We start from the raw sequence: 25,160 nt of genomic DNA on the forward strand, positions 1-25,160 counted from the left end.
TTATTATTATTTACAGAAATAAGATGGTTATCCGAGAAGCCCTCGGATTCCTTGTATTTGCTACGCTCGCAGCATCTCTCGGAGATGCCGTATCCACAATTTCCGGGCAGCCACATATCGTATTTATTATAGCAGATGACTTGGTATGTACACATTTTATTTTATTTATTTGTGTAAACCAAATTAACATATAATCACACGACACTAAAATATTTAACTACTTTGGGTCACTTTTATTTACATAAACACACACTTAACCACAATCTGCACATCTGCTGTCCGAAACGTTGGCTAAAGATGCAGTCAACGCGCAACATGGCATAATAACCCAAAAAAAATCACGGTCAATATTATGATGAAATGAGGATTGAATGATTGAACGGATCAAAATTTTAAACCAATGTGAACTACACTTTAAAAAAATAATAACTATCTTGCAAAATCAAAAACTGGACAGAAAACACACTATTATAGAACGAAAAATTACTTAAGTGGAATATTTCATAATTTATAAGGAATCTCTTAAAATTATTCGTAATCCGGCTAAAAACAGGGTTGCAGGCCCTTAAACGAATGAATTGGTAGGTTTTCTAATAAACTTTTAGTAAAAATATCATATTTTTATCATGACTTCGGAACATGTTTTCGTAAAAATTCTAATATTTCCATATTTTCTCATCGTATATTATCAAATCAAATGCAGGTGCATGAACACGTGTTCCGATATATTAGGAATTTGCTAAAAGTTTATCAGGAAACGGCCTGCAGTCCCCTTTCCAACCGGATTAACAATAATTTGAAGAGATTTTTGATAAATTAGCATTACTTGTTTTTCTCCGTGCAGAGTTTTTAAAATTGTTTTTCAACTTTTCATGGAAAGGTAGAAATCGATAGGTTTAATTCTTAACTAGGTAATGTAACAGAAATACATAACAATAAATTCATTAGAGAAATCATAATTCATAACATTGTGGAAATTATTTCCATGTTTACAATATAAGAGATAAGCAAATAATATTTTTTAAGAATTATTATTTTTAATGATTTGAAACGTGTTTATAGTACATATTTTTTGAGTTTGTGAAGCGTAGTGGGAATACTAGATCTAGAGACCAAATTTTTTAAATAATTATATGAATGTATTAAACATTTGCTGTTTATCTGTAACTTAGCTAGCTAGACTGATATTGACTGCTGACTGTAGGCCGAACGCAACACCAGATGAGAGTAGAGATGGCAGGAGTTCCACTAAAGAACACCAAGGAGTTTGTCTACCTCGGGAGCAAAATAACATGGGACGGTCGGTCTAAGAGCGAGGTTGACAGCCGTATACATCAGGCTAGGCTTGCATTCAATAAAAGGTCGAAAATAATAGAATCGAATAATATAGACCTAAAACTGAGAATACTCCTCATCAAGACCTATGTATGGAGTATCTTGATGTACGGCTGCGAAACATGGTGCCTATCCGAAAGAGATACACGGAGACTAAAGGCTTTTGAGATGTGGTCCTATAGAAGACTGTTAGGAATTTCCTGGAAAGACCATATTACAAATGAGGAGGTTCTCCAAAGAATCGAAGGAGGAAGACACCTGCTCAGGACCTTGTCCGAAAGGCGTGCAAGATGGATCGGCCATGTTATACGACAAGAAGGCCTCTTGCATGTCATAATGGAGGGTATGACCGAGGGGACCAACTCTAGGGGACGCCCACGCCGAGAGTACCTGGAGGACCTGCTGGTGGACGTGCGCTGCTCATCATATGCAGAAGTCAAAAGAGCCGCACAAGACAGGGAAGAATGGAAGAGGAGATTAGATGAAATTGCTGCAAACCAATCCCAGGATTGAAACCAGAGAGAGAGCTAGCTAGTATCATAACTTAGCATATATTCGCTCTCGACTCTCCCAGAAGTCCAGAAGTTAACCAATTTACGCAGAATACTTGCACTTTTCGATTTCCATGTATTAGGTGTGAGGTTGGACATGTTTGGCCCTAAGTAAGAGTATTGTTTTTGAGCAAGGGTTGTCTTAGTAGTAGGTGGAATTACTGGATTCCTCTCTGCATGACGGGTGTCGTGAAGATGGTCAATGGAAGGGTAGTGGTGACGATGTTTTTTTGTAAGTAATATAATTTTTATTATTTATAGTTGCATTACTTCAAGAACTCATATCTCTTCGAATAATAATACATCACTGGGGAACCTAAATGGTTTTTAGGGAAGACCCTTAGAAGTGATTTTTGATTTTTCTAAGGGATCTAGTATTGTTTTGGTACATCTGTCCCAACCGAGGGATGCAGATTCTAGTAAAGAGTTACAAATTGCATAAGCTTATTTAGATTTAAATAGAATATTTCTAATAGCCATGAATAGTTGAGTAAGTTATTCGAAGAACTTTTCTTTAAATTACAAGAATGGCTTTTGAGGTTTCTTACTTCCAATAGAAATTCTTAAAACAGTCTAGTTTTTTACCTGACTATTTTTATGACTGTTGAATTTAAGGTTAAATAGTGAATATTTATCTACGTAACAATCCGAATATCCTTCTGAATTATTAAAAGAGTTGTATTATTTTTAACGACAATTCCAAAACGCTTCGGTTATTTGGATATATCCTCATACCTTAATTATTTGAAAAAACTTACTAATTACGCTTAATTAGCAATTCCATTGTATCATGTATCATTGCTTGCATAACACACAAGTTTAGTTCTTTCGGTGAAGAAAAAATATGACCAATGTATGTTTTAAATGTTGGTAGATTTGCTTTAGAATTAGCATATCCGCGATATGTTCCGTGGTCCGTGTAAATGCCCTGTTGAAAAAAGTACTTGAATATACAAAACGGAAACCTACGTATTGCCAACAACCTCGCTCAAATATTTACAAATACCTTTATTTCCTAGAGAATACAACGCCAAAACGTGTTACTTATTTCCATTGTTAGGTGGTTTAACAATTGGTAGGTACACCACCAAATTAGTTATCTTAAGATAAAGATTTCTCCCCGCAATTAGAAAATGTTCGCATTTTTGTCTGTTTTCATTGACTCGTTGCTCCTCGGCACACCGTCTCAATCGCCCTTCTTTGTTTGTGGATTTAATAGTACTTACCTAAATAGTAATAAGCGACATAAGTAGGTTTTGATTGCATAATCATTTACAATGCCATGAGATTTATCATTTTCAAATGGCATTACCAAGGCTGAGTATATAATAATGTTGGTTTTATCTAAGATTTTTATGTTCATAATGTAGATCTTTTAAGGACGGTTTGCTTCAGAGAATTTTAAAAATTCGTCAAATTTCAAAGTTAATTTTCATTTTCTGTCAAGTCAACTGGCTTATAATGATATAATAACAGAACTTGAGAAGGACATTTACAGAACTCGCAAATGAACGTTGACATTTTATGAATTGTTCAAATTCTATAAAACAACCTATCCTTAGTCTTTTTTACAGAGGTTTTGAAAAAATTACTTTTTTTAAATGTTATTATTTAAATAGTTAATATGTCAGGTAAGTTTTTAGATTCTCACGGCCAAAAGCATTTTTGTTGTTTGTTTTTTGGGGTGTTATGCCGTGTTGCGCTAACTCCTTCTTTAGCCGACGTTTCGGACAGCGTTGCAGTGATCTACCGGATCTGCCCTGATGATGGACACTGCAACGCTGTCCGAAACGTCGGCTAAAGAAGGAGTTAGCGCAACACGGCATAACACCCCAAAAACAAACAACAAAAAAGTTAATATGTCAGTACATTTAAATTTTTTATCAATTTTTACACCTAGATGAGTAACATGTTCAACGTTTTCCAAATGGGGACAATTATTACAATGCTCAATTAAGTGATGGGAGCAGTAAATTTTTTAAATTCAGTTTTTCATTTATTTTCTACTTTGAATGTGATGAATTGTGAATTAGCATTAATGAGAAGGGTTGCACGGTCTTTTTCAAACAAAATTTAAATTTGAATCTACCTACCAAACTGAATATTTATTTTTTTTTAGTCAAAAGGTGTAGCAAAAATCTAGTACAAATATGTGCTACTTTATTTATTTGTCTTTCAAATTATAAAATATGAGCAATTATTAAAAAAAGCGATTTTTAAGATTTTAGAGGCTAGTTTGTCAAATATTTGTGATTTGTGTGTAATTTCTAAAAAAATTATCTTTCCTTTTTTACTATGCAAATAGAATGGAATATTAAATTAATAATAATATTGTTAAGAAAACTATTCTTATGGGTTTTAATTTAATTAATAAAACAGAAATTTATCGTGTATAAACTTTAAAACTCCGACACGAGAAACGCCTTTTAGAACGTTTTTTTTTTTAATGTATATATGCAATATAAAAAACCTACAATGTATAGATAGATAAAAAAAAATATATTAATCAATTAATTAATTAGTTTGGGAAAGATTATTTTTTAATAATTATCATTAACTTTCAAAAAAATTTAGAAGTTTGCTCTAAAATCGCAAAAAGTTGAATTCTTTAATTACCTATATTTTCTAATTAAAAACAAAAAAAAATTGTTCTAGATATTTAGTTTATCTTGTGATTTAAAAAAATAATTTTGAGATTTCTTTTAAATATTCAAAAGCATTATTATTAAATTTAGTAAAAACAGTTTATTATTAAACAAGTTTTGCTGTGTAATTATTATTACGTGTGATAGCTGTTTTGCCCTCTGAAGGCATAAAAAAATTTGCCGAAAATCTTTCTTACTCTTTAACTAACATATTTATAATGTCACTAAAATAAGGTAAATTTCCCACAAAGTTTAAAGAAGCTATTATAATCTCTATGCATAAAACAGGCTCAAAAATTATCACTGAAAATTACCGCCTAATCTCAATACTCACGGTATTTAGTAAACTTTTTGAGCGCATTGTCTACTATCAAATTTACACAACAATTGTTCGTAATATACAAAACCAACAACACGGATTTCTTCAAAAAAGATCAGTACTAACAAACTTGGTAAATTTTACGGAATATTTAACGTGCAATATGGACAATAGAAACCAAATAGATGTAATCTACACTGATTACTCTAAGGCCTTCGATAAGGTAAACCATTTCATTCTAATTCAAAAATTAAAACAATTAGGCATCCATGGTGACTTACTCCAGTGGCTCATTTCATACCTTTGGAGTAGACTTCAAAGTGTCTTAGTTGAGGGAACCAAGTCCAGCTTCTTTTCTGTGCCCTCCGGTGTACCTCGAGGTTCTCATTTAGGCCCAGTATTATTTAATGTGTATATATACAATATTCACAAATGTTTTTTATATGCTAATTACCTTAGCATATGCAGATGATAAAAATATACTGAGTTATTAAATCAATCAATGACTGCATTAAACTTCAAGAGGACCTCAATCGTCTTTTTGTCTCTTGCGAATTAAACAAACTTGTTATTAACATCGGAAAATGCAGTAAATTAACATTTACACGTAATAAAAATAAAATTTCCTTTATATACATACTAAACGGTACAAACATCAATGAAATAAAATATATCAAGGACCTTGGGGTAACACAGGATCTTAAATTAAACTTTATCCAACACACTGATGAAATCATTAACAAAGCCAATAAAATGCTGTGATTTATAATTCGCATAGCAAAACCCTTCCACAACATAAACACTCTATATTCCCTTTACACCTTACATATTCGCCCGCACTTGGAACACTGTACACTGTACACCGATCTGGACTCCTTTATACCAAGCCCATATTGAAAGAACAGATAGAATTCAAAAAAAAAAATTTAAACCTATAAATTATAAACTAAACTTACACTTCTCAAATTATACCGAATCCTTTAAATTTCATAATTTCAACTCCCTCCAAACACAACGTCTAATTTTTGATTAAATCTTATTGTTTAAAATCCTAAATAATGGTCTGGACTCACCAGAACTTACCAATTTAATGAATCTTCATATTCCGTCTAGATTAACCAGACAATCTGATTTATTTTATTTACCCTCGTGTAGAACAAATATTCGAAAAAATTCCAAAATTCCTCTTATATGTGCACAATATAATACAAAATTTTACAGCATTGACATTTTTGGTATTAACCTAAAGAAATATCGTGCGTACGATCGATTATTAATATGAGAGAATGGAATGTATCGGCAGCATCTCCTATCCTCTTCCTATTTTCTTCTTCCTCTCCCCTTCCTTTAACACAAAATTAATTTTAAGATATTAAAACTTCATTTCCAATGAAAGAAACTTCTGTGGCTTGACTTCAGTTCTTGTATATTTATATTTATCATTATATATTATGTAAAAGCTGTTAGTTTCTTACTAATAAATGAATAAATTATCAAACTGTCCTGACTTTCCTGATAGTTTTACAATGCCTTCAGAGGGTGAAACAGCTGTCACACTTTATAATAATAATATAGTAAACAAGTTCTGCAGGTAATCACTACAGTGTAATAATAACCTGTCTAGTAAATAATAGAATAATGCAACTGAATATATAAAATAAAAATATATAATTGAATATATAAAGTATAATTTAATACATAAAATTAAAACCAAAAATTTAAAAATTTCCAAATCAAATTTGATAACAAGAAATAAAAATAAAAAACAGTGTGTGGCAAGCCTACGCACGACGGAAGTGAAACTTTTAGTATTCTTCTCTCTCTCTTTTCATTTCACATTATTATTATTCAGAATGCTGTACATTATAGTTTTAAAAAGCATAAATTTATTTATAGGCGTGTTGTTAACAAATGAATGTTTAACTAGATTCTTAATATTGACATATTTATAAGTAGCATGTGATAAAAAAATTAAAAGTTATAAAAATATGGGATTCGAACCCGGGTCCTGCATAACGAGTGTCGAACGCTCTGCCTCTAGACCGCGAGGAAAGGTATCTCGCGCGATGAGATCCGCGTATACAACGTGTACTACTATCACATAACGTCTCGTTAACGCTTTATATAGGGTCGAATCGAAGATATATCGGCAGTGTGAAGTCATATCTGTCGTTTTTCAAAATATTTCCGTATATTTGTCCGTTTTGGAAAAGATCTATCGTGTTTTAACAGTCTCATACCCGTATGGAGTCTGAATTTGAAAAAAATTTCTAAATTTTGAAAAACTCACTTACGGCTGTGTTTTTTTACTAAAAAAACTTGTCACGCACGTCTGCGAGGGTAATTAGTCGCGTTATCGGCCTTGATTGGTAATTTTAATGATTCAAAATAAAAATAATTAATCAAAATACCGATCGACTCTACCGGCTCGATTTGTAAGCTATATTTCGACCAAAATATCATATACTCAAAATATCTAAAAGTCGCAGCACGAGAGCATTTTATCACTTTTCCTCGTATTAAAAAAATCACAAAAAGAAAAAAAATTACTTAAAGCGGGGATCGAACCTCGGTTCTTCACGACGAGAGTCGGGCGCTCTGCCTCTAGACCGCGAAGCTGAGTTTGGAGAGTGACCTTAACTAGGTATATAATATTAGCTAGGCTCCTATAGCGAAATGATCACGGTTTTTAGTGACGGTCATGAGTCGGTTTTACTCCGGTCCTCGAAAATGCATAACGAGCGTAAAGAAGTTTCACTTCAATAATTACTCGTTTTGAAATCCAAAATTTTAGCATTTTATGGAGAAGATCGCGCAGCTGTTCCTCTTTAAGTGTACGTGAATGGTAGTCTAGATATTTTTTGATTCTGTTTCGTGTGTCTTCTTATAAGTTTCTGCCCAATTATTTCCATTTATCAGAAGAACTGTTTCACACGCAAAACTTATGATTTCGCCTTCACATTCTGTGTGGCAAAGGTCATCAAAGTAAATTAAGAAGAGGATTGGACCCAGAATACTTCCTTGACGCACCCCGAATTCGACATCAATAAGCTCGATGGTCATTGGTCATGTTGTTAGGTTTTACTGTTTGCTTTCTATTTTCTAGTTTTTATTGTGTTGAAGACTTAAGAAAGGACGTGGAACTATGCCAATGTATTTTTTATGTATTTCTAAAGAATGATTAATATGTTCAATTACTAAGGCTATGGCGTAGTATGTTCCAAATTTTTTCTGAACCCAAATAATTTTTGCGATTATTATCATTGGTTTGATTTTAAGTACTTAATTTTTTACTTTACTTCTTCCTTTGAAAAATTAACTATTTGTTTGTGTTCGAGTTAAAGTTTTGAGGCATGGTAAGTTTTTGTTCGTTTTATTCGAGTCTTTTCCAAAAAAATTGTGTAGTTTACTAGTTGATGTATATTTTTGTAGAGCGAGAGTATACCGTTGTCAGTGTCGATTTCTTCTAATGGGTTTGTTTTGTTTTGGTTTGTGTAGGTGATTTCTTTAATTATTTTCCAGATAAGTTTTGGATTATTTTTGGAATCTTTTACTTTAGTTCTGTATTAATTTTGTTTAGCTGATTTAGTAAGATTAGAGCAGAAGTTTCTATAGTTTTTGTACGATAGTTTCAGGAAAAGGTCATAAGAACTGTAGTTTACTTGTTGGTGGAATTTTTTCCCTTTTCTTATGCACTTAAGTAGTAGTAGTTTTAATCCAAGCTTTTATGATATTTTTTTTGTGTGGATTCCATGTGAGTTTTTATTGAAGTGTGGTTTTGTATTTTTAATTGAAGGTGTTCAGTAAATATTTTTCAAGCAACATTTAGATCTTAAGATTTATATAATAATTCCAGGTTTTAGTTGGTAGTGATTTTATATATATAAATATAAAAATCATAGTAGGTTTTATATATATATATATATATATATATATATAAAACCTACTATGATTTTTTCATAATCTATAATATGTTAATTCCAAGATTGATTTTTTTTAATGAATGTTAAGGGTTAAAGTGTAATGATCAGTTATGGTGGATTGATGTATGATTGTGGAATATTTGTGTTCGTTTTTGTCATTGCATTTTGGTAAGTGCAAGTTTTCGTGAGAGTTTATTTAATAATTTTATGTTCTATTCTAGTTGGTTCACTTATTGCGGCAGATATCCCATGTGAGAGGAGAAGTAATTGATAATCCTGTGCATGTGGATGGTGTCTCTCGGTATCCAGTATGTTAATGTTGATGTCCCCAATGATGAACAGGTTCCTAATGTTTCGTTCTTGAAGTAGTATGGAGTCTAGTGATCCAAGGAATGGTGATAAATTTGTAGATGAAGGCGATCTGTTGATAGCAAAAATTTATATATCTTGACAGAGTTTTATTTTTGTTAATTTTGTAAAATAAATTTAGTATTTGACTTTTGCATTCATACTTTTCGCACGCATATGAGTTTAGAAGTAAATACTATTTGTGATTTCATTACTACGTTCCAGAGTGGAAATACTTTTAGTAACGTCCTGGTGAAAGACAACCATTCGGTAGGCATCAGAACGTTTTTTTTATATTGTTTTGTAACCAGATTTGAATAGCTACCTCCAAAATATAATTTGTCTTCTTCCAACTCCTCCACTAATATTAATGAACTTCACAGAATCCTAAAAATGTGGATTTCCTTGATTCACTGGTAGCTCCGGTCAGTTAGCACCCATGTAAAAACAATTATCTACGAACACGATAAAACCGTTACATCAGAATTATGAACATAATAAATAATTTATGTTTGAAAATAAATTAAAACATTAAAATTATTTTGGTACAGTCTTGCGTTTTATCTTATTATATATACTGGAAACATTAATAACATCACCTGATAACATAACATAACATTTTTTTAGAAAATCAATAATAATTTCCAACAAATATGTGCCTACTTAATCACAACTAGGTTAAAGTACCCACTGAGGCCCGCATTGTCAAATTATATAAGATATTGTATTAATGAAAAATTAAGGATTTAAAAAATTTCAATGTTATAACGATATGTTTTATTTTGTTTACTTATACCGATGTGCTTTTGTTTTATTCATTGAAAATTTCTCTGCATTTACTCTATTTGTATTAAATAATGTTCTGAGTTAGCTGTAATAGAAACGGATATCAAATTACTTAATCCATTGGTCGCTAAATGCCAGTGGCAGCTAAAACATTATTTCAGTTATTTACATTTTTATCTAACATCATTTTTACTATTAATTTATATGTCTCGCTACGTAGCAATCCAGGAACGTTATAAAACACTCGCATAAAGCAGTACAAAACTAAAGAAGAAAGTTAATTACCATAAAAAAATATTAAAACAAAATCATAAATAAGCAAGAAAAAAAATAAAAACAATAAACAAATGCATACAGCAATAATCCTAACTAGCAGTTAAAAACCCGCTCCGCGGGTTTTTGCTGCTAGGCCCTGCGGGCGGCACTTGCTTGGGCTGCGCCCAGTTTAAGTGATATTAACAACAGTTACATTTAATAGATAGATATTAGGTCATTCACAGAGAGAGGGTGAGTATATATTCTTAAAACACGGAACAGGAAGGAGTTAATGAATAATAACATGCTCAATTTAGGCATAATAAGAATGACAGTTGTTTGAATAAATGAAATTTTACGTATTTGTGATGGATTATTTCAAATGAAACACTATTATTGACTACATGTCTACAACTGATATTAACTGTTATGGTACCTAATATAATTTGCTCATAGGAGACTTGCAGTGCTTAAATATGTGTTACAACCGTCAATGTCTATAAGTTGAATCAATATCGTATAGTTTGTCACAACAATTAAAGATAGTTACAACAAAGTTGACTGAAATAATACATTATTACATATTGATTAATTGTACCCGTGTTTATGGATAAAAGGAGGGTAATTGTGCAATGTGATTAGCAGTCGGTTTAATTAAAAGGTGTGAATTTTACTCCAACTGGTGGTAATTCTTTTCCTAAAACTGTTACTGTATCTAATAAAGTTTAAAGTTAGATTATATATACACCTTCATCAGGAGAGTAAAAATCTATATATAAAGGTAGATTATTACAATATAGCGCCCCTGAGGTGATATCTCACAAAAGCGGCGCCATGCAAATTGTCCAATTAATAAATAAATATAATGTTTACATTTTATTATGTACGTATGCATTGATATACAATGGAAATAGATAAAATAATGTTATCCGATTAAACTTTATTTTATTAAAAAACAAATAACTTTTTTAACTTCACTTTATTATATACAACCAATACATGTTTCATGAACGAAGTATACACCGAAGTCAAAAATTAAATATAGATTACAATTGGAAAAAAGAAGTGGAAGGAGGGGGGAGGGGTAAGAGTAGGCTGGGTTTATAAGAATTAGGAATTACAATATGAAAGACCAGTTAAGTGGGAAAATATTTAAAAGAGAGTTTATAAAAAAAAATTCTTGTTAATTACATCTACTTTTATAAACATGTTCTCTTATTTCTAAAATTTCGAAATTATTTATTTGTGATGCTTTATATCCTGTGTGAAGTATTTTAAGACCTGAAATTTTTTTTTGCATATAACCTTAAAACAATATATTCATAAGACAAATAACATTTAATAACGGTTATTCTAATAAATTGATAGTTGAAATACTAAATAAAATAATTAAACATATTATCTTCAAACGGTATTTTTACCCTAGTTCTTAAGATATAAATAAACAATGGCGTAGAATTCTGTTTGTGGATAACGACACTTCTAAAATTATATATGTATATAAACATTCCTGGTACTATTCAACCGGCGTTTTACACTAATAACAGAATGAATAAATATATTCTTAATAATATAGATTGCGAAAATCAAACAAAAAAATCAGGAGTTTATAAACTCAATTGGGCTGGATTGTAATTTATTTTACAAAGGTAGAACCAATAGAAACCTTGAAGTCAGAACTAAAAAACATCTCAGGGTTCTAAATGGAAATAGTGAATATGAGTTTGCAAATCATCTTTTGAATCACACTTTCGATAAAAATTCAGGTCTTAAAATACTTCACTCAGGATTAAAGCATCGCAAATAAATAATTTAGAAATTTTAGAAATTACAAAACATGTCAATATAAAATCAGATGTAATTAATAAGCAAAAAAAAATTATAAATAATAATGAAAAATGCCATTGCAAAGTAGAACTAAACTTCCAGAAGAAATCTTATTATTAAACCCTTGATGTTCAAGTAATTTTGCATATTTAAATATACGCGCCAGTCATTTGATTCGTTTCTTCACCGCCAGAGGGGCGCTCTGTCGGCCACCTAGCCGCGATGCGTATTCGGGTATCGGCCATATTGAATTAACGCTTGCTTTTTTCGTCAAACGTCAAACGTAATCACGTAATTGTGGATAATTTTCACTGTAATGTAATTAATCCAATGGATTATGAACTTTCTAAGACATATTTTCTTCGATATTATCCAAAAATTGTATAAGCAGAAACGATATTTTTTAAGAAATATCGTATTACATGTGGCGATTCTATTTCAGTATGAAATGGTGTCTTAATCTTTAAAGTCTTATTTAAACACAATTTGAATTTGACCAATCACAGGGCCTACACCGTCCAGACGCTGGAGTAATAATATTATCAGATACTTGCATTGATTATCATCTACTTCTGTTTTGTTTAATTCTCGTTCGTCTTAACTGTATCTTTAAATACATTTCATGTGGTAGCCTTTTCTTTTACAAAACTATGTATATGTAATATGTAACATTATGATGTAACAACTATTAACCTATATTATTACTAAAGCATTACTAAAGAACTAACCAAGTTAAAAGGTTTTTTTTAAATCTTTCAAAACTTTCCGAAATAATCAATATTTTGTGGTCCTAAAATCACTTCTGTGGTGAATTTACATTACATTTAAAATACTGATTACAAAAATCACTCCAGTGAAGCACAAAACATTAATTATTTGGTAAAAGTTAAAAGATTTTCAAGTGAAATTTTTAACTTAGTTAGTTATTTTGTAATGCCACAACTTAAATCAACTTATGCTAATAATATAGTAAATATTTAACGCGAAAACATGTGTGAACACATTCGGAAGAATAACCCACAAATTAGTAAAAAAATATATTTACAAAAACAGTCGAAGTAATCGTAATTATTAATAACGAGAAGGGAAAAAATCAGCCATTGTAAACAATAAAATAACAAACTAGTAGAAGAAAAGGTTACAATATTATTATTTTATAAAGTAGCGGAAAAAAAACGGGACAGTAGTGCATTCTCTGCTGACGCACCATTTGAATATTGATTGTTCTAGGGCTGGAACGACGTCGGTTTCCACGGCTCTAACCAGATTCCGACGCCCAATATCGACGCCCTGTGCTACAATGGCATCATCCTCAATAGTTACTACACGCAGCCCATCTGCACGCCTTCTCGCGCAGCGCTCATGACGGGAAAATATCCTATCAGAACAGGTAACACTATCATTCTATTATTCTCATCATCTCCCAGGGCCAGTTGGCCTCCTCCACAAATGCTATCCGCTGGCTGCGGTCCCTCGCTTTCACCTTAATCTGCAGTCCGCCCCTTCCTGCCTCATTTCTGTTCACACAGATCTTCTACATATTCCACGGTCTGCCTCTGAGTAGCTTCCACTGGGGTACACATTCTTCATTTTTGGAGTCATATCATCGCAGTTTTGAACCTACAGAACCTTACAATGGGTATAAGATTTTCGAGTTCATGATTTAATCTTACCCTGTATGATCCTCTGGAGTAGGTGCAAAGTGTTTCGTAGAACACGCTCAAAGACTGCAAACTTTGTTTTTTCTTTTTGTGTTAGGTTTGCTACGATTTTGTAGACAAGTAACAACTTGTCTTGTTGAATATATTTATGTTAGCAATTTGCATTTTTTTAAGGTACCAATGTCTGTACAAATTTTAAAAGTCATGAAACAAAACATTTCACTGCTTAACTAACCATCACGGCAGAAAGAATGAACCACGAAACAATTCGCTCTTAACACACGATTACAACATAAATTACAACAATAAATATCACTGACAGCTGTCGAGTTTTTTCTGTGTCTTACTAGAAACTTATAAATAGAACAAAAAAAAACAGTGTTTTTAAACAAGTTTCAGTATACTGCAACATAATTTAGTGCACTACGTTTATTTATTAATAATCATTTCGAAATCATCGTAAATATTCACCATTATTATAAAATTTATAAATCAATTTGTTTAATAATCAATTGTGCACAGTGTTCCCTACGTCTCGCTCTAACAAGTAACAGGATAAGGTATTCTCTCCCTCGCACTTACTGGATAACACTTGTGGACGCTCCCGCTACCTACTTGAGTTAATTACCTGTACATTGCGAGCAGGGTTGTCACTCATATTATTTTCTTATAAAAAAAAAAAATTTAAATTTAACTTTCGAAATGAATAATAATGAAGCAATTGCTTTCCTAAACAAAGCTAAGGAGGAGATTAATAGCATCCACAATGCCATTACCGATCCTGTCTTAAAAATAACAAAAGACCAAATGGCAAAAATACTCAGTAAACTTTCTAATCTATCTGGAACTATGCAAGACCTAGGAGTAACTGTTGGAGTTCTTGAAGGAAAAGTTATGACATTCGAAAAAATCATTGAAAAGAAAGTATTACCACAGGAAACAACGCCAATTTGTGAGGTGCTCGCTGAGATAGAGGAACGCAAGACCCGCTCGAAGAACATAATTTTACTCAACGTCCCCGAGTGTAATTCGAACTCAACTACAGTGAGCGTCTTGGAGGATGGAAAAAAGGTATTAGCAGCTATTAGTGAAATTAATAGCGAGTTCAATCTAGAAGATGTGAAAATTTACAGGCTCGGAAGTAAAATTCCAAACAAAACCAGGCCAATTAAATTAGAATTTGATGAAGTCAAACAGGCGAAACTAATACTCTTTAACAAAACTACTCTGTCCAATGGAATTATAATCAAACCTGACAGGACACTACAACAAAGAAATCACTTAACTGACCTCTGGAAGGAATTAGAAGAGAGGAAAGAAAAGGGCGAAGTCGATTTACGAATCAAACATTTCAACGGAATTCCCAAAATCATCAAAACCCAAGCAAAAAACTAAAAAACAAACAGAACAGATTTTCTAGACTTACAGGATATTATCAAAATGTACGGGGAATGCGTACAAAATTGCACCAACTTAAAACTAACTCCCCAATCTTCTCACACGATATTCTGTTTTTAACTGAAACATGGTTAAATGCTGATATCAGCTCGTCAGAATTAGGCCTACATCAATATACCACATATCGTTCTGATCGAAATTCTATTACGAGCAAAAAGTCTAACGGAGGAGGTGTGATGCTGTGCGTATCCAAGAATATATCATCTACTAAATTACCGGTAAAACACAAAAGTGTTGAACAAATTTTTGTATTGCTCAATATACCTAATGGAAAAATTATTATTGGCTGTGTCTATATCCCACCTGCATCGGATTTGCAAACGTATAAAAATCACAATGAGGACATAGAAGTACTCAAATTCAAATATCCTAAAGCAAAATTCATTATTGCTGGTGATTATAACCTTCCTAACTGGACCAGCCAAGATGACAACGGACCTGCTACAAACCAAGCCGATTTACAGTGTGCTAAATGTAGTGAAATTCGTGATATGTCTTTATTTTTGGGACTAACTCAATCAAACAAGATTTTCAACTTTAACAATCGAATGTTGGATTTAGTGTTTTCAAGTGATTCGAAAATAGTGGTTGAGCTATCCGACGAATTATTATTACCATTAGATCAACACCACCCACCGTTGGACATTATCATAACAAATAGGCCTTTAACATCTTCAAAAAAAACAAGTGTCCCATCGTATAACTTTTCCAAAGCTGAATACCATCATATTACGGAGTACCTTGCCCAAACAGATTGGTCCTTTTTAGATGAGGAAAATAATATAAATGATCAATTAGAATACTTTTACTCGATTTTAAATACCTCTATAGAACAATTTGTTCCCAAGGTTAGCTTTACATCATCTAATTATCCGAAATGGTTTACAAGGGAACTAACTAATTTAATTAATAAAAAAAAATGTATCCACAGAAAATATAAACATACCAGAAATTCTAACGATTATATAGCATTTACTAAACTACGAAAACAATGTAAAGAATTATCAATAAAGTGCTATAGTGACTATGTTAACGTAATTGAAAATGAGGTACATCATCACAATGTGAAAAAATTCTGGAATTTTACTAAATCTCAACGAAAAGACAACTGTGGATATCCTAATAGCATGTTCTTTAAAGAAAAATGTGCCGACAGTATTGAGGGTATAGTTAATCTTTTTGCTGACTCATTTAAAAGTGTCTACGACAAAGATATTCCCATCAAAGCAGTCTCCAGTACGTCAGTGGAAGAGTCATTAAACCTAAGTCAATGTTTCATAAAATTAGATTCCATAGAAAGAAGCATAAAAGCACTAGATAGTAATAAATCTGCTGGACCGGATGGTATTCCTCCCATATTTTTAATAACTTGCATTGATAGTTTGATATATCCCTTACATAAACTTTTTAACAAATCCTTAGCGTCTGGCTGTTTTCCGGCTCTGTGGAAAAAGAGTTATTTAACGCCCATTCATAAAAAAGGCGACAAAAGCGATATATCTAACTACAGACCTATTTGTATTATGTCTGCTTTACCCAAACTTTTTGAGTCATTAGTATTAGATACCATTGTAAAACCTATCAACAATATTATTGTTCCTAACCAACATGGCTTTATCAGAGGTCGATCTACCTTAAGTAATTTAACTATCTACAATAATTACATATCTGAATCGCTCAGTCTGAAACAACAAGTGGATTCTATATACACCGATTTCAGTAAAGCATTTGATAAGGTTCGACATCATATTCTTATATCCAAACTCCGACTGTTAGGCATCAAAGGTAGTTTATTGACATGGATTATTAGTTACCTCAGTAATAGAGTTCTTTGTGTCAGGATTAATTTTATAGAATCCTATGTATTCGAGGCCACAAGTGGTGTCCCGCAAGGGTCCCACCTTGGCCCAATATTATTCTTAATATTCATTAATGACATTGTAAACATATTTAAAGATGTACAAGTCCTACTTTTTGCAGATGATCTAAAATTGTTTAAAAGAATACGAAATATATATGATTGCCTAATTTTACAAGCTAATTTAGATAAATTTTTTAAATGGTGCGAACAAAATATGTTATTTTTGAACATTAAGAAATGTCAAGTAATACGATTTTCCAGAACTCATTCTCATATCTTACATGAATATAATTTAAATAATGTTAAATTAACACCAGTATCACAAATTCGTGACTTGGGAGTTATATTCGAATCAAACTTAACATTCACAGCGCATATAGATGATATAACTAATAAGGCTTTAAAGATTCTTGGCTTCCTTTGTAGAACCCTAACTGATTTTAAGTCATTGGATTGCATGAAAACACTCTACATTTCACTAGTTAGAAGCCAAGTGGAATATAATTCACCTATTTGGTCTCCTTTCTATAAAGTACACTCTAACAAATTAGAACGGGTTCAACACAAATTTCTTAGGTACTTAAATTTCAAGCTTAAAATTCCAATAGAAAACATTAATTATGTAAATTTGATGAATGGACTTAATTTAATTACGCTGTCTGACAGAAGAACCATTTCAGACCTAATTTTATTATACAGAGTCATGAACAACCTTATTGACAGCCCTGCCATCGTTGCTGCTATTAAACTCTATGTACCGACAAGAAATACTAGACAAAATACAACATTCTTTTGCGACACATATAAAACCAACTATCAGTCAAACTCACTTACCAATAGGATGCATGATTTGGGCAACAAGTTTGGTGGTATTATAGATATATTCCATGATTCCCTTTATAATCTTAAATTCAAATTAAACCAACACTTTGTGGAATCATACAAATTATTGAAATAGATTTAACGATTAGATATGTTATTGTAATGTTTTATATTATATTTTGTTCTTTGTTATTGTTAAATATTATGTTGTTTAAAATGTTTCTTTACGCCATATTCTTCAAAAACTACTTGTATATTTTTTTAAAATTCTTCACTTTTATAACTCTTAGTATAAATTCTAACTCGATAACTTATGTAAAACTTATTTATAATCTATGTAAAAGCCCCTATGGGCGTATAACAACAACAATAAACGTTATTTCTTCACTCTTATTAATTATGCTAATATCTCTCATTACTGGGAAGAATATCTTTAGAACAACATTATGGAAGTAAGGAGCATTGCAAAAAGTAAGCAATAACAATCATAATGGACAGTGCCTTGGGCTCTTCGAGGAACAAATGAATTTTCCGTATATTGTGTCCTCGACGGTTGTCATTTTGGCACCTAGTCGGGGCCATCTCCGACGATATGGCGCTGGGCAGTGGCCATGTTGTCCAAGGCTGAAGTTCAACTCTGCCAATTCCTTTAATATAAAAGAAATTTTGACGATATTGCTATCAGTGGGAATAGTCCAATGGAACTGGATGTATGCATTATATCTCTGTTTCCATAAATAATACAAATATTACTTTTAGATATCCTCAATAATCTGTGTGTAGCTTACAAATTCAGAAGCACGATCTGCCACTAGTATTTAGCACAAAACAGACGCTGCACTACAGTGAAATCCCATTTAACAAACTTCGTTACGGGACGCCTAGTGATAAAAAGGCGCATCTGTCAATCCCCCAGGCCGAGTAGCGGAGAAATGTAATTTGGATATGCAAATAGTAAAAATGTGAAGCGTCGTTACTCATGTATTCGCACACCCATACCTACAAGCGTCGGCACGAGTAAAGGGTACAGTAAAACCTCCTGCTTTGCCCAAACATATTCCCAAACATGTCACGTAAGCAATCCGACATCTCCAAGTCGGGTTTCCGGGGACGCGTATTACCGGATTTAATTGACAGTCTTCATGCTCCCTAATGGATATTTTTCAAGGAATGTGTCCAATTTTTTTTGCAGAACCCGTAATATCACGTATTATAGGATATACGGAGTTTTATTTTTGATTATCGGAGATACGATTAAAGGCTTGGGTATACCTTTAGAATATTATGCGATTACAGTTTATTTGGAAATATCTTTTCAATACGAGGTGGGATTTTTAGCATTTTCAGATATCCTCATTCTTAGGAGACCACTGATAATAATATGTTCGAGAATCAAAACGAAATTGTTCTTGAATTAAATGGGCTACCTGTTACTTTGTTAGTTTTCCTGACCTGTAAATAAGTGTCCATTTTTACAGTAATCAAGAATTTGTCCAAAATCTTAAATCTCCGAAAGTTCTTCACAGATTGCTTTGAAATTTTGAAACAAAGTTGCATTCGAATACGCATATGTTTTTATATACCTTTATTATGTACCTAGAGGTAAAAATATGTGTCACATGTGAGAGATTCGACAAACATACTTTGTTGAAAAAAAAGCGCCATCAGATTGCAAAATTTCTGCTGGACGTAATTGTTTTTCTATCTGCACAAACAGACTTAGCCATAGCAACTTGTTATGCATAAACCATGTTATTTCCCTTTTTTTATTACAATTTGTGTTCTTATTTTGCTTTGATAGTGTTGAAACTAGTTGCCATAATAATACTACCGTAAAAACGTAAAACATATATATTCTCGCTTGGCTAAGAATAGGGAGGTCGCGAGTTCATTTTCCGACGTGCGTAAGTTATTATTATTTGATTATTATTATTTATTATTATTTTTTTTTTTTTAAAGATTATAAAACATTATTTAGTAATGTGAGCCTCACTGGGTACTTACCCGTGCTGAGGCCTGCAATTTACAATTTCATAAGATACAAAATATATATGTAAATAAAATGGACTGTTTTGAAATTAAACGAACTATAATATTAATATATGAACTAGCAGTTAAAAACCCGCTCCGCGGGTTTTTTTCTGCTAGGCCCTGCGGGCGGCACTTCGTTGGGCTTCGCCCAGTTTAAGTGATACTAACAACAGTTACATTTAATAGGTAGATATTAGGTCATTCACAGAGAGAGGGTGAGTATATTTGTTAAAACACGGAACAGGAAGGCGTTTAGGCATAATAATAATGACAGTTGTTCGGGTAAAACTTTACCTTTCCCGAATAATTGCCTAAATGGCTAAAGGTAAATTAATATAGGTAAATATTCGGAATCGCTGGACACGGAAAATAGGTAATATTTTTAAATAATACCTTCTGATTTACCTTAATTACTATAAAAGGAATCGAACAGCATTTGGGAAAATTTTAATTTTAGCTTTTTAATTTTTAATTACGTAAAATGAAAATTCGCTTTCGCTGTATGGGATGACAGCCTGAATAATTTCTGTTGATAACATTTTCTTTTGTCGGTATTCCTGAAATGAGCGGCTAGAGACAATTGAAAAACGTAAATTAAAAAAATATAATGTAATACAATATTCCGGCAAAATAGTGCCTACTTAGCACAAATGATTTATTTGACTATTATTTTATTTAACCTCACCTATAATAACCTAACCTAACCTAACCTATAATAATCCAGCCTAACCTATAATAATCCAACCTAACCTAAAATAATCCAACCTAACCTATAATAATCTAACCTGACCTAAGCTTAACTCACCTATAATAATCCAACCTAACCTAACCTATATCCTAACCTAACCTATAATAATCCAATCTAGCCTAACCTAACCTAACCTTACCGAACCAATCCTAACCTAACCAATCCTAACCTAACCTAACAAATACAAATCCAACCTAACCTATAATAACCCAACCTAACCTAACCCATAATAACCCAAACTAACGTTACCTAACCTAACATAACCTGACTTATCCTAACCCATAATAATCCAACTTAATCTAACCTTACCTATAAACTAACTTGAACTATACTAATCCAACCTAATCTAACCTAATCTAGCATAACCCAACCTAACCTATCCTAACCTATAATAACCTTTTTTTAAATATTTCCTTACTTGTAAAAGAAACCAAAATACTAAAATAATATTTGCATAGAGTAAATTATGGTAAAAATTCTAGACACTCATATCAGGAATACCAAAAAAAGAAAATGTCATCAATAGAAATTATTCCGGCTGTCATCCAATACAACGAAAGCAAATTTTAATTTTACGTGATTAAAAATTAAAATGCTAAAATTCAAAAATTCCCGAATGCATTCAGATTCCTTCTATATTAATTAAGGTAAATCCGAAGGTTTTACTTAAAAATATTTCGTATTATCCTTGTCCAGCGTTTCCGAATAATACCTTAATATATATTATATAAATATTTATACCTGGCAAAATGATTGTTTTATTATACATATAAGTACATGTCAGATTAGAGAGATTTGTTGGCTAATTTTACAATCAACGAAGCGTTTCTATCTTCCGATTGTCTTTCATGTTATTTTATTGAGTTGGCAGTGCCTATACTTTCGCGTATATCATATCGGTGTTCTGTCAAAATAATGCGAAATTATTATTTACGTAAATAATATTAAATATCAATATTTTTCAAAATCGTACATGCAAAGAGTTGTTGTTTATTGTCATTAAGTTGAATCAAATGTTTGTTTTAGAAACGATGACATTGCAAAGTTTAAATAAACTTCCAGAAGAAATCTTTTTATTTTGCATATTTAAATATTCGCGCCAGCCCCTTGGTTCGTTCTTTCACCGCCAGAGGAGCGCTCTGTCGGCTATCTTTGACGCGGTGCGTATCGGCCATGTTGAATGAACGTGCTTTTTTCGTCAAACGTCAAACGTAATCACGTAATTGTGGATAATTTTCACTGTAATGTAATTAATCCAATGGATCATGAACTTTCTAAAACATATTTTCTTCGATATTATCCAAAAATTGTATGAGCAGAAACGATATTTTTGAATAAATATCGTATTACATGTGGCGATTCTATTTCAGTATGAAATCGTGTCTTAATCTTTAAAGTCTTATTTAAACACAATTTGAATTTGACCAATCACAGGGCCTACATCGTCCAGACGCTGGGACAATAATACTATTAGATTCTACTTTTTGTGAATTAGTTTAGTTGTAAGAAATAGAATGTATCTAGAAGCTACATCTCTTGTATTTTAACTTCAAGCCCCCGCATTCCCAATTTCTACCGATTTATAGCAAATTTCTCGTCAACTCTCTTTAAGTTTTTAAGTTTCAAAAAAATAAGTTTTTTTGAAGATAATATCTATACATTTGTTATGTCGAAACGTTAATTATTTGAAATTCCTTCGATAGAAAAAAAAAAAACGCAAAGTAAGCTCCGAAAGTTTAACAAACGTTTTTTTTTTGTTATTTAATATGTTATAGGCATGAAAAAATTTACAGTGTATCTTTAAATGCAACCTACTGCCTACTACCTAGTATTTGACGATTTTGCTCTATTTTAAACGAGCTGTTTTTTATAAAATATTTTCACCATTTTCGCTTGATTATTATCATTTTTTTCAATATTAGCGTGCTCCCTCTAACATTCGTATTTACATATCTCCCTTTCACCATCTTTGAACGCTTACTTCGGGGCCATAATGAAATATTAAGATTTCGTTAGTGTTATTTCACAAATTATTCATTCAAGTCCAGAATTGTGCATAATCTCGGTGTCGGATACGTTGCTTGAAATGTGACCAGATCTGAATAGCGAGGTACTTTATCGCCACCCTGTCGCACAACTTCCCCCCACTAACATTAAATACCCAATAATTGCTAATTATGCCATCGTCTCACTGACTCCAGACTGTTGTATGTGGCAGTTTATAAAAAAAAAATAATACAGTGTGTGGCAAGCCTACGCACGACGGAAGTGAAACTTTTAATATTCTTCTCTCTCTCTTTTCAATTCATTCTCTCTTTTTTTCTGTCTATTGACATATTTATAAGTAGCATGTGATTGTGATGTGTGAAAAAAATTAAAAGTTATAAAAATATGGGATTCGAACCCGGGTTCTGCATAACGAGTGTCGAACGCTCTGCCTCTAGACCGCGGTTATTACGTATTCGACCAAAATATCATATAGTAAAAATATCTAAAAGTCGCAGCACGAGAGCATTTTATCACTTTTAAAAAAAATATTATTAAAAAAATCACAAAAAGAAAAAAAAAATAGTTGAAGCGGGGATCGAACCTCGGTTCTTCACGACGACAATCGGGCGCTTTGCCTCTAGACCGCGAAGCTGAGTTTGGAGAGCGACCGAAAGTAGGTATATAATATTGGCTAGGCTCCTATAGCGAAATGATCACGGTTTTTGATGACGGTCATGAGTTGGTTTTACTCCGGTCCTCGAAATTGCATAACGCGCGTAAAGAAGTTTCACTTCAATAATAATTTCATTTAAATTTTCATTTTTTTATTTTATTTTTCATTGCGAACATGTCTAGGACTGTCACGAATTATATCTACATATATGTGAATTGTATTGTTTTCAGTATTAGTTTATGAAATCATGATATTAATTTATAATCGGATATCTAATCTTACTGTCATAAACAAACACTGTTTAAGACTTTATTCGTGAGTGGAGGAAATTTAACGATTAATTTATTTATATTTTATTGTTGTGTCGTGATTTTACATAAATAATATGGTGAATAAATGTCTAATTCACCTGATAAGATTAAATTAGTTATAGATATGTGTAATTAAAATCTGCTTGTTATTATTATTTCATTTCTTCATAAACATTGATATTTAATTATTAAACTAATTGCTTAACGCGTATAACTTTGTAGTCGGTGGCGGCACCGCTTTAAAATAAATCTCTTAATGTAGGCTTTATTAGAACAATTAATATTTAAAAATAAAAATAATGTTTGAAAGAAATATGTGTTAAAATATTATTAAAATACTGTCCGAATAATAAATATTAAAATAATCAAATATAATCATTACGGTTGTCTGTGATGATGTGCTTTAGTTTTTCAAGTTTAATGAACTCAAATAACTTGTGTTATTTTAAAAATTGGAAATCAATAATTCTATAAGTATTTGAAATGTGTATTTCTTATGTTAAATCTTTAGAAAGATTTAGTTATTTCTCAAGTTTACTAAGAGTGTTCATTCAACAGGTAAATTTCTGATGGTATCTAAAATTAACAACATTTATTTTCGAAATCAAAAAAAAAAACGGAAGCAAATATTTTATAAATACTATCAGTTTCACTAATCCTACATCCTACAATAATTGCAGGTTGATAGATCTGTGAAAAATCATGGAATATTATAGTAAATTGTTTATCTTGAAAAATGTTTTGTTGGCTTTATAGGATTGAAAAAATCGTACAATCTAAAATTAAAATAATATGATAAAAAGCTTTAGTCAATGTAAAAAGGATATCATCTTTAGTTCCTCTGTCGGCCACCTGCCAAGATATCAATGGCACTCAGTACTAAGATTTTGTATTGGATTAATAATAATTTGAAAAAGTTTTAAAAATTCAAGTAAAAGTTTTAAGGCTTCGTAGTAAGCGTTCAAAAAGAAGAATATGATTTAAAGGAGAGATATGTAAATACAAATGTTAGAATGAGAGCGAACTAATATTAGAAAGAATCAAAAAAACGACTGTTATCAAAATATTTAATAAAACGTGAATTATTTAAAATACAGCAAAAAATATTAGCATTTGAGAAACACTGAATTTTAAATAACAGAACCACACGGAAAAAACTACCAATATAAATATTGCTCATTCACTAAGAATCTCTTCACATTATTCGTAATTCTGTTAAAAACGGGATTGCAGGCCCTTAACAAATAAATTAATAGGTTTGTTGATAAACTTTTAGTAAAATACCAATGTATCGTCACAATGTCGGAACACATAATCCTTATATTTTTATCAGTTTTTTTTCTCCGTGTGGTTCTGTTATTTAATTCCCACATTGTCACGATGTCGGAACACGTGTGCATAAAAACATTTTCGGTATATGAATTGTAATGACGAAATGCGAAATACATCTATTAGCAGGTGCATGAACACCTGTTCCGATATTATTACGATTTTACTAAAAATTGCAATCCCGTTTTTATCCGGAGTGCCAATAATTTGAAGAGATTCTTAATAAATTCGCAATATTGCTTTTTATATTTTTCGGAGCATCACTACTTTGCGATTTTTTTCTATGGA

The 25,160-nt window shown here is 31.7% G+C and overlaps 1 protein-coding gene across 1 annotated transcript in view; it reads left to right on the plus strand.

Moving 5' to 3' along the window:
* LOC149423964 (arylsulfatase B-like) overlaps positions 1-25,160 on the plus strand; it is a 95,957-nt gene that overhangs the window by 23,382 nt on the left and 47,415 nt on the right. Inside the window, exons 2-3 of the mRNA XM_089632207.1 lie at positions 17-143; positions 13,220-13,379. Of these exons, the coding sequence (XP_089488333.1) occupies positions 17-143; positions 13,220-13,379 (287 nt within the window). The remainder of the gene's footprint in view (positions 1-16; positions 144-13,219; positions 13,380-25,160) is intronic.

The sequence above is a fragment of the Hesperophylax consimilis genome, chromosome 5, assembly GCF_061612785.1.
Source record: "Hesperophylax consimilis isolate HC1 chromosome 5, BYU_Hcon_1.0, whole genome shotgun sequence".
Lineage (NCBI taxonomy): Eukaryota > Metazoa > Arthropoda > Insecta > Trichoptera > Limnephilidae > Hesperophylax > Hesperophylax consimilis.